The following is a 19,827-nucleotide window of genomic DNA, read 5'->3' on the forward strand; positions in this document are numbered from 1 at the left end:
CATGAAGACACTTAGAAAAGCATTTTCGACTGTAAAGGCTTACATAATAGCAATTATGGAGAAAGACAAAACCTCAACTTATGTTATAGGATGTTTAGTGGTTAGAGTGTGGGAATTCTATTAGGAACTATACTGCAATTGGAATGTAATAGGCGAATTAAACCTACACCAAATACATATTTTGAGAGAAATTGTAAACCCATTGAAGTTCAGCAGACAATTAGATCGACAAAACTGGGTAAACTGGCAGTAATGACAGTATTGGCACAGATAAAGTCCTAATAGTTGAAAATGTACTCTTTGAACTTAGCACAAAAGCAGACATATTAGTAGATCAGTAAAATTCAAATCACCCAAACGATACAAAAACACTGAAAAAAATACACCTGCAATTCTTCTATACAAGAAAGTAGACAAGTATAACATTGGAAATTACAAGCCAATTAGTCTGCTTCCCATCTTCTATAAAAGTTTTACCAAGATAAAGATCATAGCAAGCTGAGCTGCTATCAATCTACAGAATAGGATGGATTCAGTAGTGTCTATTCTGCATAAAATTGCTTAAACTTGAGACTGGAGTGTTGTTTTTTTTCTTACTGACACCGATTTCTCCTTAAACTGCTGATATTGGCTCCACAGCCATGCATACACTCGCTATGGCAATTTACAAGAAGACACCCAAATTCCAAAAACCACCAATCTCAGCTCTTGTTGAAAAAGCATTCAACTCAGTAAAACAAAAACTTTACATACTGTGTCATTTCTCAGGTCATTAGTCACGTCTACATTGAAATTTTAAGTAACATATTGTATTTGTTGCCAAGATATCTGAATTTCAGGAAATGGTCATTAATTTGAACAATGACAACAGATTGGAAACCCAAAAATTATCAGGCATGCTAAAGTTTCAGGTACTGTACATCGCACTAATCTAGAAAGAATGAACAGTTAAATTTGTCTTGATCATTTAATCATCATAGATGGAGATATAATGGGGGAAATTAATTGCAGGCTCAGTTAAGTTAGAAAGCATTATCAAGAATGAGGGATATATTTAAGACTTATCATCTGCCTAAAGCAGTGTTTTTTAACTTTTTGCCAATATTGGTACCCCCGACTTGATATATTTGTTTATGGCATCTTTATTAATGTAGAGTTAATGTGCTTTTAGTAATACATATAAGAAGTGTTACGGCGCTGCTCAACACTCTATTTTGTGCGCGGAGGCTAACCAGTGGCCAAGTGGATGTAAACCAATAATTTGTTGCAAATTTGCACCTTGCCGACAGACTGAACTCGTGGAGTTTTCTAGGTTTTTTGCATGTCCGACACCTATATAAAATCTAGTTTCCCCATAGAAAATCCTCCTGAGTGAACTCTTGGCAGATCGCCCAAGTGTTCTGCTACTTTCTTCCATTGATCCATTTTGTGACGGCCGGTTGAAAACCACTGGCCTGAAGCATAAGGTCTTCAACATATTCTATCCATTACGACATATGGCACTGAAACATGGCTGCTGACAAACAAAATTCTCAACAAACTTCTAACAATCCAAAGAAAGATAGAACTTACTATGTTGGGAATTACTCACAGGGACAAGAAAAGCAACAAACAAACATCTACAGTAACCAACGATGTTATTTCTTAATGTTAAATATACTGGAAGAGGAGATCAGACCGGAGACCCAAGTACCGTAACTGGCAACGCATCTGCACGGTAAATGAGTTGTGGGTTCACGTCCCACTCCGGGCAGATTCTTTTCTTCCAGTTTAATCTAAAATTATTTAATTATTTTACACTTAATTGTATAAACAAGTATAAAATTGCAACGTTTAACAAAGATAAAATGCTTTGTTTCTGTTATTCATCTGTCGTTCACCCCAGTTGACAGTCCACAAAAGAAAGGTCACCTCTGTGCTTGTGAAGTTGTGGACTGCCGACTGGAGCGAATGATGGATGAATAATGGAAACAAAGCATTTTATCTTTGTTAAACGTTGCAATTTTATACTTGTTTATACAGTTAAGTGTAAAATAATTAAATGTAATACCGTCGGTCATGTTTTATATTTTATATTTAAAATTATTTAATTAAAAACTATAATTATTAAATTTAATATGAGATGGCACCTAATGCCTCCCTCTAGTGTCAAATTCATTTGTGATTTATAATTATTATTTCGAAATGACAGCCTGATGATTTACGACAGTTGTTGGTGTGTCATTGAAAAGCAACAAATGGATAAAATCAAAAATGTGGATCACAGATGTTAATAAAGTGCGGACATGGTTAAAGAATTGAAGAATCGATGGGCTCAGCATATGGCTTAGAGTTTCAAGTTCAACAGGTAAACAGGAATCATCAGAGTGATACTCGAAAGATGGAAAGAGTTTGAGAGGCAGATCTTCAGCTAAATGGAAAAATGCAATTCAAAGAATAGCTGATATCCAACAGAAAAAATTACCAAATGGAGAGGGAGAGAGAGAGAGAGAGAAGTGGAAGATCAAGAGAAGTCTTTGCCTAGCAAGCAGACCGAATTGGGGCTTATAACAATCTACTATAAAGATGATGAAAATTGTCGTAAATATACTTCCTTATGGTCTTATTGCATAATTATGCAATGAGCATCATTTAATAACTACTAGAAAGCCAGTCAATAGAAGTTATACCCCAAACAAACATTATTAAAGTGCACATCATTATATTTCTAATCAATAAACTTACACTAAAAACTACAAAATCAGCATTATTGTGCAATTAAATATATCCTGTTCAGTTCAAAAGTGAAATTCTATCCATAAAGATGACTAAACTATTTACTGCTACGTGTGTCTAATTACACTTTCTCTTGTTATATTTAACCAATTTCTAAATGATTAATATTTAAATTATTTTATATTTATTTAACAAATAAATAATAAAACAGATAATTAATCTACANCCAACGACTGACGCTTCCTGCAGGCGGGAAAAAATTCACGGCTGTGCATGACTGTCCCCTCCACAACTCCACCGAAGGAGGCCTCTCGCGCATCATTGGTTTACGCGGTAAAAAAAAAGGTCCGATACTTTTTGAACAGACCTTGTATATATATAAATTTAATGAAATATACAGAACTTACATGCGGGGCCAACTATCAGTTGGAAAAATGGTCCTGTACGCCCAGCTGGAGCTATTACACTCTGAACGGCACAAGAATAATTGGCCTGATCTGTTTTCTCCAGTGAAGAAAAGTATAAATTTCCGTCAAATGATGCAAAAACTCTCTGATCTTCTTCCACAAAATTCGGAAACTTATTTCTATTCCAATAATAATTTACACCTATAATTAAAAAAGTTTTGATAAGTTATTGTAAAAGTTTAATCAAATTTGTTACTCTGTTCGGTTCTTATTTGGTAAATTCTATATCAAATGGATGCTTTTTATCAGTGAATTAACTTTGACAAAATTTTGGCTTAAATGGAAAGTGTATAGTTAGTTATACTATCAAAATTAACATAAATTCATAAACATATATGTCAACTCCCATAAAACATAACTGAGAGTTGAAGAAGTGATTAATTCTGCAACTCTCAATTGCAGTTGCATTTTAGGCATATCAAAATTTAATTAAATTAATTAAAATTGCAAATCACTGAAGCTTTTACAGATGTCAATAGATCACATTCTTTAATTTTCATTTGGTAAATTTTGCCAATATTACTTATAGAGCTCCATAAAACAGACACAAGCCATGTTTTAATTTCTTTTTTGATCATGTTTGGTTTTTTTTTTTGTGTTCGCCAAAAAGAAGGCTTTGGATATTTCTTGTAAGCAAGAACCAGTTTGCATTCTTGCTTGTTTGTAGAAGAATATTATGAGATGTATTGATAAGTAACTCACAATGTACAGTAATACACCAAACTTATGCGATAGGTGGGACAGAGCGATAACCGCGTAAGTCGGGGTATAATTTCTCAATTTGTATAAAATCCAAGTCGGTTGTATGTAAGTTAATAAATGTTCTCGTTAATCTTATCTCGTCTTTTGATTTGTTCATTGTTACAAGAAATCACCACATAGAGTCTCTCGAGTCTCCGTAGATATAACAAATATAGAAATAAATAACACAAAATAAATTTTAGCTATGTGTCGATTCCGCATGACACGTCTGAACATGTAAGTTGAACAATAGTGTGGGGGGAATGAGTAATCGAGAGTTGCGTGGCGCTCACACAAAAGACGAATCGACGAGATTTGAAAATCGCATAACTCCAGGTTCGTGTAAGTCGAGGTATTACTGTATTCAATAAGTAATGTCAACATTTCTACTGATACAGAAAACAACTTTTCTTATCCTAACTTACATTTGTAAAAGAATTCTTAATACATTTAAAAATGCCTTTGAATCCTTTTCTAGACTGGGGCTTTAACAATTTACAACACAGTCTAGAATATTGTTATAAAATAACTAATCGTTTGCACGTGCATTTTGATTTCTCCCCTAATTTTTTCCTATTTCAACTTATTTAACTTCCAGATTCTGTATGTCCACAAAGGTTAATTCTATCAAAAAACTGACTTCATTAAGAAAAATCAATACGAGTGTAAGAAGAATAAATAAAAATTATTTAACTAATAATTAAAGAAATGAAAGAAAGTTAAAAATTTGTAAAAAAATTATAAGAAACAACACTTTAAAACACACTAAAAACAGCTTCAACCTTTCCTTGTAGGCTAATCTTCAACGCACAGACATTTTGAAACACAGAGTAGCCTACAAATAAAAGTTATAGCTGTTAGTCTTCAGTGTTCTGGATTTTAATGATGAAATCTTTTGTATTAAAATTTTAAGTAATTATGCATTTTTGATTTTGTAATGTATTAAAAAACGTTGTATAAGAGTATAAAATGAACTAAGATTACAATAAAAATGAATCAAATCTACTTTATCTTAAAAAAATTGTTATGTAAATTGCACGATTATATTAGGACAGTTCAATTATTGATTTAGAGAGCAAAATTTTCTGTTCAAAATATTAATGATTTATGGTAATAAACTTCCCGACACCCAATACATTGATACTCAACTGAACGATTGCTATTTGGTTGAGTAAAATCGTAATTATGAATTTGTATAAGAGATGGCGCCTAACGTCTACCTCTAATACCAAATTACTTAATATATAATCATTAATAATAGCAATTTTATAGCCCAATCAATTATAGCAATCATTTGGTTGAGTATTAATCAATTATTACATAAAATACGAAGCAGATTCTAAAATTGTAAAATGGATTCTTGACTAATGACGCAAATTGAATAAAATTTTAAAATTTTTCATACTTGTGTTCAAAACAGTGCTTTTAAATTGTTTCCTTTTATTGTTCCTATATAGTACATTCTATTATTAATTGTGTACTATGTAAGAACAATAAAAGAAACACCATTAAATATGTAGTTTATGACACACCTTTTAAAATACAGAGTACTTTTAATGGTATTCTATAAACTGCATATAAACCTTTTAATGTTGTTTGGTTTAATTTGAGGAAATTGTTACTCAAATATTTTATGACATTTACAACCTCGTAATGCACGTAGCAATAGCAAAATGCCTCTTCGGAAGAAAATGACAGTCGGTAACTCAAACTGGCTAAAGTTTTGATTACGATCGATTTAATTCATAACGTGTTATTGACCGATCTGATTCGCATTACACAATTTGATTATTTCGAATACAACACAGAAATGGCCTCTTGCAACAGTTAAATGCAGATACCCAATAATATTATCTACAAATGTAACACAATTCTTACAATTTTATAAGAATTATGTTAAATATTTTCAAAAAACATTAAGGATACTCACGTGGATAGACTTGAGGCGGATCGCAGGATATCGATTTTCCCCAGTTTTCTTTTCCATATTCCGCCGATCTCTTCCTGTTAAATTCCGGAATGGCTGAAATTAAATTTTTTTCGTCAAATAAACGAAACAATCATAGGAATTATCGTTGATAATTTAATTTGGAATGTAAAATAATAAATTTACTTTTATCAAAATTAAAGTGATTTTACTCAAAACTAGTTGAAGTATGCGGCGCAGCTCAGGAAAATTATACATTAAGTTAATGGTCTCATATAAAAATATCCATTAGTGGCAAGGTAAGATATGCTAGAAGTGGCAGAGTTGCAACAAATAGCCTCTCTTCAAGGTTCAAAATAAAATTTCCCAGGTCAATGAAATTTGCAACAAAAATTTTAAATCGACCTTCCCATTCTAACTCTGGTACTTTCCAATATTTTTCCAGGAAATTCTATGGCAAATGCAACAATTCATCATTCTCATAGAAATTTATTGTGTAACTCGGTCAACTAATTCTAGAGAAGATGCAACTGTTCTAAATTTTCTGTTCCATCCCTTTTGATTTTTTTTACAATAAATGTAAGACTTTTGTACAAAACTAAAGAGTAAATTTTCGAAATTCATTCCAAAAGCATAAAAATTTATAACAATTAAAACTCCAATATAGTATAATACACCAAAGACAATTTTACATCACAAAATTCTAGACCTGCCGACACTGGAAAAACGGCAATAATCATTTTGTTACATTTTATTAAACTGTTTTACCAGAAATAGTGTGGAAAATGAGACTTAATTATTACTAAGTTCCAGTTCTTCACGTAAATAAAACAGCCATAAATTCAATACTATGTATGTTTTGCTCAAACAACTGGCCAACCAATCAAATTTCATTTTACTATTATCCACTTTTGAATTTCACAGTTTGTTTCACACCCACCAGATTGCAAAGCTTCTCATTCGCATAAATGACCCAAAAAGAACCAAATGTGAATCATTTACTGTTGCAAATAATATAATTTCATCAAAGTTTATAAAATCAAATTATTTTGGAAACAAAAAGTAGCCTACAACTTTCCAAAAATATCCAAAACAAACAAAGTTTTGTAAAAACTGGTTCGGCTGTTCTCACACGATACCGAAAACAATTACGGGGACCTAAAAATGAAACTCTAAATTATCTTAATGCAAAATTATCCAGCAAATTCTGTACCAAAATAAAATACGGGTTGACCATCAATTTTCTGCCACACTTTGAGACGAAGTCTCATTTGACTTTGCAGGCCGATCGAGATCACGGATCAATAACTTAATGATAAATCCCTGACCACTAACAATATGTTGCCTGTGCATCTAAAACACTAAAGACTGGTAGAAGTTTAAATTAAGTATATATTAAATGTATACCAGTGTCTAATTTGATCTTACGCATATCTTTTTTAGAAGTCACAGATAGGATTAAAAGTAAATAAATTGAGGTAAAAATCATAGAATGTAACAATCAAATTCTCCAATAAAATATAAAATTTTTCAATCAACTGATTAACACAGTTAATTTATATCAAGCAAATTCAAAATAGACCTACATTATATCTAAATATCTATCAAACTGTTAAATTCTTTCTAAATGTCTCATTATAACCCAAAGAATCTGGCAGTTTGGTAGATTATTAACAACACTCGCTGCCAATCAACACGATTTTGTGTCGTGTGACCATCATTATGATATGCTGACAGCACGATTTTTTATTGGTCGGATGCCAGAAGTTTCTAGTAAATTGTCCACATGTTATTTTTTGGATTTCACTTATTACTACCCAGAAGCATAAGAAACACTTTAAAGATTAGCCTATATTTAATTGCTCAGTTTCTTAATTAAATGTATGTAATTATAGTAATTTTTATTATTTACATCCTTGTGTAGGTGGCGACAACTCAATTTTACGTCATCGTAAATAATTCCGTATTGTAGTCTATTTTTTTGCATCAAATATGGATACTCAAAGTTTCTTATGTGACAACCTAATTGCAAATTCTTAGAGAAGTCTCCAGGACAGGCCTCAGTGGCCCTACACCATGTCTTCTCATTCCCCAGATCATGCCTCTAAACTTTTGTTTTTCTTTTATGGGGCTATATAAAGGATGGGAAATATGAAAAAAATTACTAACATTGAAGAATTGTTAACACACTGGATACTACAGGCAGTGATTTCAGTCTCCACAGATCATGTCATTCGTTGCCTTTACGTAGACCAAGGGCCACCTAAAAGCAATGAATGACTGATGATCTGGCACCCCTCTGTGCAAAGAACGGCAAGAGCAATCTACAACCTGTGGCTATTAGCTAAATAATCTATCTTTAAATCTGATCAAAATTTTCCTGTTTCTACATATTAGTCTAAGAAGTTTTAACAAATATTAACTTACTTCCAAAATCCAAAGACACAATTTGACTAATTATGGTACCAAATTTATTCGTGGCAGAGCAATAATATTTTCCTTTGTCGGTAGACTGATCCGGATCGAGAATCATCAGAATTCCATCGGTCTGTGTATATCGATAATCAGAGAGGGGGTCAATTTTTTTACTGACCATTTCATCGTGATGATATTCTACCTATATAGAGTTGAAAATTTATATATTAAACAAAGATTACTTAAATATGACATTTAAATCTTGTTTCAAAGGCATATAACACACCCCGAAACTATTACAAATTATTATATCAAAGCATGTCATTACTGTTTTACATTTCTGTGTACTGTATATATTGTCTACTTGGGCCTTGTTTACTAATAGAACTTATTATAGTGGTGAAGAAGGCCCAAGTAGACAATACATACACAAAAATGATTCATTTTTATATTTTCAATATGATTGAATAATTGGAACAACTTATAACTGAATTATTTTGGAAATATTCAACAAACTTAAACTATTAATTTGTACATCAAAACAAATTTAATTTAGAAATTTAAAGTATCAAAACCCTTCTTTCTACTCACTTTCATTATTATTATTATTTTTTTAATATAAATCAGTGACGAATACAAGAGGAGGGTAGGGCTCCATTTCCTCCCCATCAACACAAAAACTAATTAAAATTTATTTATTCAAGCTCAGTAATGCCATTATAAAAACATTTATGATGCCAAATATGTAAATATTATAAAGTCTCTGTAAATCCGCACGAAAAATATATAAATTTTAGGTTTAGCGGTATGCCAAATATGGTTTCATGGACATCCGCAGGTCCAATACAAGCATTTGAATAGTCACACAAGCATTTGAAACATTCTTATTAATTATTTAAATACTCTATTTTTTATTTTCAAGTCAGATTCTCTTTTGTGCACTTCTGAATCTGCCACTGGTATGTTTTTTATTTACTAAATTTACAGACACTTCTGTAGCGCTAATTCGTATGTAATTACCTTACAATACAGTATCAGGCTACAGACAAAATAATTCAAAAACTATTTTAATTCTGTACGTTACATAGGTTACAATGCTACACTACCGGATGAACATAAAATCAATATACATGTGCACCTGGCGAAGTTTGAACCCAAAAGTGAGGTCATAGTGTCAGGTTACCAAGTCCATTAAGTTCAGAGTTCCTCCTCGTGGCGACTTTTGGATTTATGACCAAAGCTGTCGCCACAACTTCTATTCAAAATTAAATACAAAATACAATAACAAGTTTCTGAGTCAAAAATAATTTTGGAATAAGCTTGATTGAATGAATAATTTTCCTAATATAGCATACATGAACCTATTCCAATGGGAAAATATTAAAATACTTTACAAATATAATTTATTACATTTACAATGTTATTAAGATAATTATATTATAGAAGAAAGACAAAAATTAAACTTACCTGATACCAAATGTAAGTAGGCGGTGGATAACCCTTGGCGACGCACCTCAATGTGGCCACGTTATCTCTATCACTTTGAGCAAATATTACAGATTTGGGTTCTTCGATAAAATACGGACCCCTTGGCACTTTCTCTTCGTCGGTGACTAATACACCGTAACCTATAATGTTTAATTGATCAATTAATCAGCAAACAAAGGCATGTTTAATTGGCTTTGCCATTCACATTTACTCTCTTTTATAAGCGAGCTCAACTCACAACAGAGTCAACTGGTATGGGTGAGGGATAGGGAACAAAAGCCTAATCCTTACTACCCTTATAATATTCGTTATTCAAAAATTTTACAAGCTATGCCATAAGGCAAATGGTAGCTAATCCCCATAAATAAATAAAAAACTAAAATAAATACAGCTAAACAATAGCATTATATATTATTTTTTATAATTTAACTTATATATTTTATAGTTCAGGTGCTAAATTTTTGACTTTAACAACAGATTTTTGGTAATTACAATAAATTAATTTTTAATTTAGAATTTCTTCTCTTATTAATTTTAGTAATTAATAAAGTTCAATATTAACCGATGAATTCGTCAGTACAGCAACCAATGTACAGTACATTGCACTCGTCTGGCCATAAATAAAGCAAACTCCGATGAAGCAATACAGCCAACTCCACAGTTACATTATTAATACTATTTTTACTACTTGTCTGTATTAACCCAAAGTTATTTTGTCAAAATAAGCCTCCAAATGTCATTATAGCACTGTTTGCTTTTGCCATCTTGTTAGGCTGCTGGATGTTCCCTAAAAGCTTATTAAACTATTCGCCAGTACATTGGTTGTGGCCAAGACTGATGCATACTAGAATGTATCCAACGTTAAAACTTTTACAGACAAAAATGTGGTCAAAGTAGCACAATCTTTTTTTGTAAGAGAGATAAGTGGAGACTGCACTGTGCTTTATCAGCATATTTAGTGAAAGGTAAATTACAGAACTCATTTAATTAATAAAACAATACATTTTCAACAGATCTGTAATAACATTTTCTGTTTGTAGTGGCTGCCAATCCCCAAACAATCAAATCTTCATAAACTATTGACTAGAAGTTTGCAAAGAACAATGATTGTACAACTGTCTTCTTGTAAGTACAATAAATTAATATTTAGAAATTCACAAAACACTTACTGATATCTCTCTCCATAAGAATTATATTATCAAGGTCTTCTAAAGGAATTTCACAAATATAAGGTAATTCTTCTTGTGGAAGGACTCTGCTCAATCCCCATTTGTTTGCAGAAGTAGAATAACTGAAACGTAATTCTTATATTATACTAAATGCAAACTAAATAGTTTTTATAACTTAAATAAATATTAATTAAATCTTTCCATTAAGCAACATTTAAGTTATATTAATTAGGAACAATATGATTATTTTAACTTTAAATGTATTTTGTCTCTAATTTCACATAAATTGCAGTCTGATTATTTAATGATATAATGATATTTGGAGTTTTAAAACTACAAAAACATGTAGTAATATACAAAATAAAACAAATGAAAATTTATGTATATAACTGTTTAAATTCTTTTCTGTAATTAATAATTATGCTAATTAAGAATAAAATAATTCTTATTAATATGAATTCAACACCAACTTTCTGGTGTTCTTGTTTGTAACAAAACGGTGGTCTTGTTGTTACAATGTAATATTATTTTGTAGAATTAATTTTTAGTTTTGTTTATAATTAGCATAGAAACATACATATTTTCACATAAACAAATTTACAACACATCTTACTTACTTATAAACCACGCGTCTTCCATAACCCAATTCATTTAAAGGATTCAAAAGTAAATCGATGTTGCTAAATTTAGTATTATCACCTTCCCAAATCCAAGAATTGTCGTCATCGCTAATGCCACTCGTGTACCATCTGAAAGAATTTTTTAAAACAATTTTAATTGTATTATCATCAAATAAATTTAGTTATAAACAATTAGATAAAAATAACCTGTAGTGCTGGGGATCATGTTCCTTTAGCCAGCTCGAAATGAATTCGTGCTCCATGAAAGAATTCACAGACACCAGGTCAGAATTGTAAGTTCGGCACTTGGATCGAGCGGACTCGAAAGCATTCAGGGGCGAACGTATGAATTTGTAACAAGACTCTCTGTGCGAAACCCATTCTTTCGGACAATCTTTACAAAAAGCTGAAATATATATTTACGTTACTTTTAAATTTAATTCACAATGGAAGTTTTAATAATGTCTAGAATCTTACCTAATGAAGAAAAGTATAAATAACAGAGTGAAAAAATTAAGAATCCATTAATAGGCATCTGTAAAAAAAAATTAAATTATTACATAATTAAATTAAAAATATTTAACTAAATCATCATAAAATTTTCTTCTTTTATATGATAGTTTTGGCATTATTCGTGTGATTTGGGCTTTGAAAGAGGGTAGCAAGTAAACCAAAAGAAAAGGAAACTGTAGGATTTCCCTTTAAGAATTTAAGGAAATCCTGTAGGCAAATCTTGCATGGTAGTCTGCTACAGAACAATCTAGTAGAAACTGCAACAATGAGCCTAATGAACTACTGCAAAACACCCTAGACTTGTTAAGGAAACATAAAACAATGAAGCAAGACTTAAATTTAAAAACAGAATTGAATATTCTATATTCTGTAGATTGGTTAGGAAGTAAGAAAACATAGGGTACACAGTATTAAGCAGATCAAAGAGACAATAGAAAATATAAACATGAAGACACTTAGAAAAGCATTTTCGACTGTAAAGGCTTACATAATAGCAATTATGGAGAAAGACAAAACCTCAACTTATGTTATAGGATGTTTAGTGGTTAGAGTGTGGGAATTCTATTAGGAACTATACTGCAATTGGAATGTAATAGGCGAATTAAACCTACACCAAATACATATTTTGAGAGAAATTGTAAACCCATTGAAGTTCAGCAGACAATTAGATCGACAAAACTGGGTAAACTGGCAGTAATGACAGTATTGGCACAGATAAAGTCCTAATAGTTGAAAATGTACTCTTTGAACTTAGCACAAAAGCAGACATATTAGTAGATCAGTAAAATTCAAATCACCCAAACGATACAAAAACACTGAAAAAAATACACCTGCAATTCTTCTATACAAGAAAGTAGACAAGTATAACATTGGAAATTACAAGCCAATTAGTCTGCTTCCCATCTTCTATAAAAGTTTTACCAAGATAAAGATCATAGCAAGCTGAGCTGCTATCAATCTACAGAATAGGATGGATTCAGTAGTGTCTATTCTGCATAAAATTGCTTAAACTTGAGACTGGAGTGTTGTTTTTTTTCTTACTGACACCGATTTCTCCTTAAACTGCTGATATTGGCTCCACAGCCATGCATACACTCGCTATGGCAATTTACAAGAAGACACCCAAATTCCAAAAACCATCAATCTCAGCTCTTGTTGAAAAAGCATTCAACTCAGTAAAACAAAAACTTTACATACTGTGTCATTTCTCAGGTCATTAGTCACGTCTACATTGAAATTTTAAGTAACATATTGTATTTGTTGCCAAGATATCTGAATTTCAGGAAATGGTCATTAATTTGAACAATGACAACAGATTGGAAACCCAAAAATTATCAGGCATGCTAAAGTTTCAGGTACTGTACATCGCACTAATCTAGAAAGAATGAACAGTTAAATTTGTCTTGATCATTTAATCATCATAGATGGAGATATAATGGGGGAAATTAATTGCAGGCTCAGTTAAGTTAGAAAGCATTATCAAGAATGAGGGATATATTTAAGACTTATCATCTGCCTAAAGCAGTGTTTTTTAACTTTTTGCCAATATTGGTACCCCCGACTTGATATATTTGTTTATGGCATCTTTATTAATGTAGAGTTAATGTGCTTTTAGTAATACATATAAGAAGTGTTACGGCGCTGCTCAACACTCTATTTTGTGCGCGGAGGCTAACCAGTGGCCAAGTGGATGTAAACCAATAATTTGTTGCAAATTTGCACCTTGCCGACAGACTGAACTCGTGGAGTTTTCTAGGTTTTTTGCATGTCCGACACCTATATAAAATCTAGTTTCCCCATAGAAAATCCTCCTGAGTGAACTCTTGGCAGATCGCCCAAGTGTTCTGCTACTTTCTTCCATTGATCCATTTTGTGACGGCCGGTTGAAAACCACTGGCCTGAAGCATAAGGTCTTCAACATATTCTATCCATTACGACATATGGCACTGAAACATGGCTGCTGACAAACAAAATTCTCAACAAACTTCTAACAATCCAAAGAAAGATAGAACTTACTATGTTGGGAATTACTCACAGGGACAAGAAAAGCAACAAACAAACATCTACAGTAACCAACGATGTTATTTCTTAATGTTAAATATACTGGAAGAGGAGATCAGACCGGAGACCCAAGTACCGTAACTGGCAACGCATCTGCACGGTAAATGAGTTGTGGGTTCACGTCCCACTCCGGGCAGATTCTTTTCTTCCAGTTTAATCTAAAATTATTTAATTATTTTACACTTAATTGTATAAACAAGTATAAAATTGCAACGTTTAACAAAGATAAAATGCTTTGTTTCTGTTATTCATCTGTCGTTCACCCCAGTTGACAGTCCACAAAAGAAAGGTCACCTCTGTGCTTGTGAAGTTGTGGACTGCCGACTGGAGCGAATGATGGATGAATAATGGAAACAAAGCATTTTATCTTTGTTAAACGTTGCAATTTTATACTTGTTTATACAGTTAAGTGTAAAATAATTAAATGTAATACCGTCGGTCATGTTTTATATTTTATATTTAAAATTATTTAATTAAAAACTATAATTATTAAATTTAATATGAGATGGCACCTAATGCCTCCCTCTAGTGTCAAATTCATTTGTGATTTATAATTATTATTTCGAAATGACAGCCTGATGATTTACGACAGTTGTTGGTGTGTCATTGAAAAGCAACAAATGGATAAAATCAAAAATGTGGATCACAGATGTTAATAAAGTGCGGACATGGTTAAAGAATTGAAGAATCGATGGGCTCAGCATATGGCTTAGAGTTTCAAGTTCAACAGGTAAACAGGAATCATCAGAGTGATACTCGAAAGATGGAAAGAGTTTGAGAGGCAGATCTTCAGCTAAATGGAAAAATGCAATTCAAAGAATAGCTGATATCCAACAGAAAAAATTACCAAATGGAGAGAGAGAGAGAGAGAGAGAGAAGTGGAAGATCAAGAGAAGTCTTTGCCTAGCAAGCAGACCGAATTGGGGCTTATAACAATCTACTATAAAGATGATGAAAATTGTCGTAAATATACTTCCTTATGGTCTTATTGCATAATTATGCAATGAGCATCATTTAATAACTACTAGAAAGCCAGTCAATAGAAGTTATACCCCAAACAAACATTATTAAAGTGCACATCATTATATTTCTAATCAATAAACTTACACTAAAAACTACAAAATCAGCATTATTGTGCAATTAAATATATCCTGTTCAGTTCAAAAGTGAAATTCTATCCATAAAGATGACTAAACTATTTACTGCTACGTGTGTCTAATTACACTTTCTCTTGTTATATTTAACCAATTTCTAAATGATTAATATTTAAATTATTTTATATTTATTTAACAAATAAATAATAAAACAGATAATTAATCTACAAATGAAAAATTCTAAAGACAAGCAATAGAAATACCATATGATTAAGAAAATACAATTAATTAATTTATTATGATATTTAGACTAGAAAAGACAGTGTCATTATTTTATATTTTAATCTATACTAATATTATAAAGAGATAAAGTTTGTAAGTTTGGATGTAGGAGGTAATCTCCGAAATTACTCATCCGATTTCAAAAATTCTTTCACCGATATTTAGAATGGATCTTTAGGGTTGATATAGGACGTATATTATTCCGTTAAATATTCATATAAATTAAAAGATATCATCTAGGTAAGCGTTATATTCTTGTTGTCAGTGGTGGCAAGAGGCAAGATGCATACGTATACAAGTTAGGTAACTGCGCGACGTGGTCGGCGAGAAACGCAGTGCACACTTAAGAACTTGTATATTATATAGATGTTGAAATTCTCCCCACAGGGGGGAGAGACAAAATGAAGGCTTACCATGAAGAACTCGGCTTCTATTATACTATTTTAGATGCAGTTTTTTGCATTTTTGATTGCATTTTAATAGGGTATGTCAAGAGAATGTACACTAAGAAGGGATTTTTCAAAATTTCCTCCCGCGGGGAGTGTTATACATTTATAATAGATACATTTTGAGCCACAGTAATGTGTGATCAGGTACAGCTAGTACATTATAATTATTAAAATATAATGTTAAATGACATCAGTTAACTGCACTAGATTTTAATTTGATGTGGCAATCTAAATTTTTGCTTCTAGGAAATAATGCTAAGCAGTATCGTATGCATAAGTATCGAAATTATCGAGGTAATTATTAGAAATTAATCAACAATTAATTGATTAAACAAAAACAAACCAGAAACTATAAATGAGGTATAGTATATATCAACGGTGGGCAACCCCCGGCCCGCGAAAAGTTTCTATCCGGCCCGCGAGAGGTTTAGAAGAAATTATTAATAAATATTTTTTGATGTAATTCGTCTAGTTTAAATTGAATATTATTTTCTGAAGTGTTGCAGCAGCAGTGACAGGAAAAAATAAGGGAGTCATTTCCTTATTCAAACGAAAAATGGAAGAACAGAATTTTTCTAAATTATTTATATCTCATCGCATTATCCATCAAGAAAATCTATGTGCAAAGCTATGCAATTAGAAAATGTAATGTCTGTTGTATCGAACTACATAGTGCTGTTTTTATTGTGTTTAAAATCACTTAGATTTTACAAATAGGTGAGCCATTCACAGCCCGGCACACGCATTTGTAAAATCTAAGTGACTCATACAACATGGAATTCATATAAAACGGAATAATCAACAGTGTTATGGGGGCGACTGTAGTAATTAATTAATTATTTATTTATTTATTTCGCATTTGCAGACTAAAAATTTACAGGTCACAAGGTGTCAATTAACTACTATGGCCCGCGGAAAAAAACGTAAAATTTATTCTGGCCCATGATATAAAAAAGGTTGCCCACCCTTGGTATATATGGTACTTTCAATATCACGTAAAAAGACGAAACAACCTCATCTGATGGTAAGACATCAATAACCATAGACTATTAGTGTTTTCTAGCATCTGCAGAATTACGTAACCTGTTAAGAAAAATATCACAGATAGTTGACTTTTCTGTCCCTTATTCCTTAATGGCATGACAAACAGACTGTCAGATTGTGGCGGAACTCTTCACAAATTTTGTCGACTTATTGTTGGTAGACTTTCTTGTCACCCGTGTTTTTCCTTACAGAAAAGTGAGGAAGTTTTGAGCAGTATTTTATGCCATGCCACGATTGTGTGTTTCTCTGGCAGAACGTCCTCGTTGGTATTTTTATCAGAATTTCCTTTGCACATTTGCAGAAAATTTTAACTTGGCAAACCAGTAAGAGTAATAGTTTTTACAGTTTGTTACTTCATCATTTATTTAAACATTAAATCAAAATAAAATAAATCAAAATCAGGATTATTGTTAAACTGACATTAAGAAGTCATTAAAGAAATAACCAAACAAAACCGACAACGTATTCTCATGCTTAAGCTTTCTCATCTGTTGATCAATAGAAAAATAATGAGATCAAAGCATTGTCCTTGCGTAATAGTCCAGATTCCATACTTCTAGAGATTGGATTGCATAGTTAAATAAACCTGAAACATATTCAATGAGAAGGTAGAAACTTTGGTACTTATGGGTTAAGAGGACGGCAGTCGGAAATAGCAATCAAAGTCGCGATTTTGAATGAAAATATCAAAATAACAATAGACTAGTAAATTTAAATCTAAAAAGAAGAAAATTTACTAATAAGGTTGTAAAAATGAAAAAAAAATTAATTAGGATGATAGATATCGCCTATTTGCCGGTTAAAGTCCAGATACGTATACCGTCATGGCGACTCATCTCTGATTCCAGCAAACAAAAGGAAACAGTGGGGACGCACATTCTAACCTAACCTAACCTAACCTAACCTATTCTAATAATTTGATTGGTAATAATTATGGTAATTTATTAGAATAGGTTAGGTTAGGTTAGAACGTGCGTCCCCACTGAACTGGCGTCCTCTTAACCCATAAGTACCGAAACTTTTTCTGTTTTGGTAATGCTAAAGTTATACTTGCATTGGCTAAGTAATGTGCTATTCCTCCAGTATTATTCAAAAATGGAAAAAGTTTAAAGAATGTGTCGCATTTCGAAATTCAAATTCTGTTCTTTAGACTTTTTTTTATTTTCCAATAATACTCAACGTTTGTTTTACAGAGAAATAAAGATACCGTGTTTGTATATTTGTTTTCTCGTCCCGTTCTGCGAAGGGCTATGCCGTTAACTAGGAAGCCGACGCTTCCCGGCCATGTATTATCCTTCGCGGCTCGACTATATTAACTCGATTACGCTCTTTTAACACGTTCAAGGATATTCTGAATGGTACATTATTGAATATAAAATGATTGGCCTCCAGGCATTTGTTTATATGTAGTTGTTTACATTTGTATATTTGCAGAGAGAGAAAGTATGTTTATAAAGTGATAAAACCATGATGCCAACCTATATAGAAGCCAGTCAGAAGTGTTTAGTGGCATAAGAAAAGCACAATACACTTAAATATTGGGACAAAATACAATTATATAAAGGAGAGAAGGGTAAAGTTTAAAAGTTTCAAATTTCATCATCATTTTTAGTCAGATATTTTAAATTTTAAGAAAATCACAAGACGAAAAGGGGAGGAATTTATATTAGTACACGAGAATTCTCTAAAGGTGTTCGAATTAAATCAAAAACAGACAACTTCCTCCCTTTATTTTTAAATGTTTTAACGTAAGATCTTCGAAACAAAGTCTCCTATTTATAATCATTTATCGCAGGAAGCGATAACGGAAGCCATTGAGATAAAATTATAACTCGTTTCCTCTACTGATAAGAATTTGATTAAATTTCTTACCTTTCCTACAGACCGCCTCCACGCCCTGCTTCCACCGGAAGTTACCTGTTTGAATTTTGTCTACCAGACCAATTGTTGGCGCTGCGGTCGCTTTGAAAATAAACATCCGTCGAAAAAAGGTAAATTTAAAAAAAAAAAAAAATTAAGTGATAATATTTAACGCCAGAATAAAAACAATTTTAAAAATATTATTATAAATAATTTATTTTTAAATAATATTATATCGAGATTTTTAACAAATCGTGTCGTTTATAAACAAGGTCGGTTCGTTTGATCGTTTATATGTCAATTTGACGTCATTTTTACACTCGCCAATATTAATATAGATAAGTGACGTCATATCGGTGTTGTAAATGGTTATTAAAAGTGATATACAGTCGACCCCCCTATAACACTTGATTATTCCATTTTATACGAATTCCATGTTGTACGAGTCACTTAGATTTTACAAATACGTGTGCCGGGCTCTGAACGGCTCATGTATTTGTAAAATCTAAGTGACTCGTACAACATGGAATTCATATAAAACGGAATAATCAACGGTGTTATAGGGGGTCGACTGTAGATATGAAATTTTTTTCCTTTAAACGATAATTTTTTTATTTTCAATTATTTTTTGTCATTACCTAGCAGATTTCATTCATTTTTTTTAATGCGATATATTCTTGGACTCACAAAGACGAATACTGATAAGAGAACCTCGAGAAAACTGTACCTAGTTGTTACGTGGAAACTGTGTAAACAATTAGAACACGTCTGAGGAACAGCTACTATTACATAATGATGAAACTACAAACATGAGAGACGTGTAAATAAGTTGTATTATGCATGATATCATGAAAAGGATATGCGAATTAAACTGATTTTGTTTCAGATCCCTACGTGGTTAACCTGTTCTTTGATGTATTTGAAGTGTCGAAGTCTAACAAGCAGCGCCGTAACTAGCCTTTTATGCGCCCAGTGCGAGCTT

General features: G+C 31.9%; 1 protein-coding gene across 1 annotated transcript; it reads right to left on the reverse strand.

Annotated features, from left to right (window-relative positions):
* Window positions 1-3,099: 3,099 nt before the first annotated feature.
* LOC111641590 (contactin-like) lies at window positions 3,100-18,947 on the reverse strand. Its single transcript, XM_023387773.1, has 9 exons — window positions 18,858-18,947; window positions 12,020-12,077; window positions 11,750-11,948; window positions 11,540-11,671; window positions 10,923-11,044; window positions 9,733-9,893; window positions 8,278-8,467; window positions 5,854-5,946; window positions 3,100-3,323 (listed from the first exon to the last, which is right to left on the reverse strand). The coding sequence occupies exons 2-9, from the start codon at window positions 12,075-12,077 to the stop codon at window positions 3,100-3,102; spliced, it is 1,179 nt and encodes a 392-aa protein (XP_023243541.1). The 5' UTR covers window positions 18,858-18,947.
* Between the last annotated feature and the right edge of the window lie 880 nt (window positions 18,948-19,827).

This window comes from Centruroides sculpturatus, unplaced genomic scaffold, assembly GCF_000671375.1.
Source record: "Centruroides sculpturatus isolate CEXI.00-Female unplaced genomic scaffold, Cexi_2.0 scaffold1532, whole genome shotgun sequence".
Classification (NCBI taxonomy): domain Eukaryota; kingdom Metazoa; phylum Arthropoda; class Arachnida; order Scorpiones; family Buthidae; genus Centruroides; species Centruroides sculpturatus.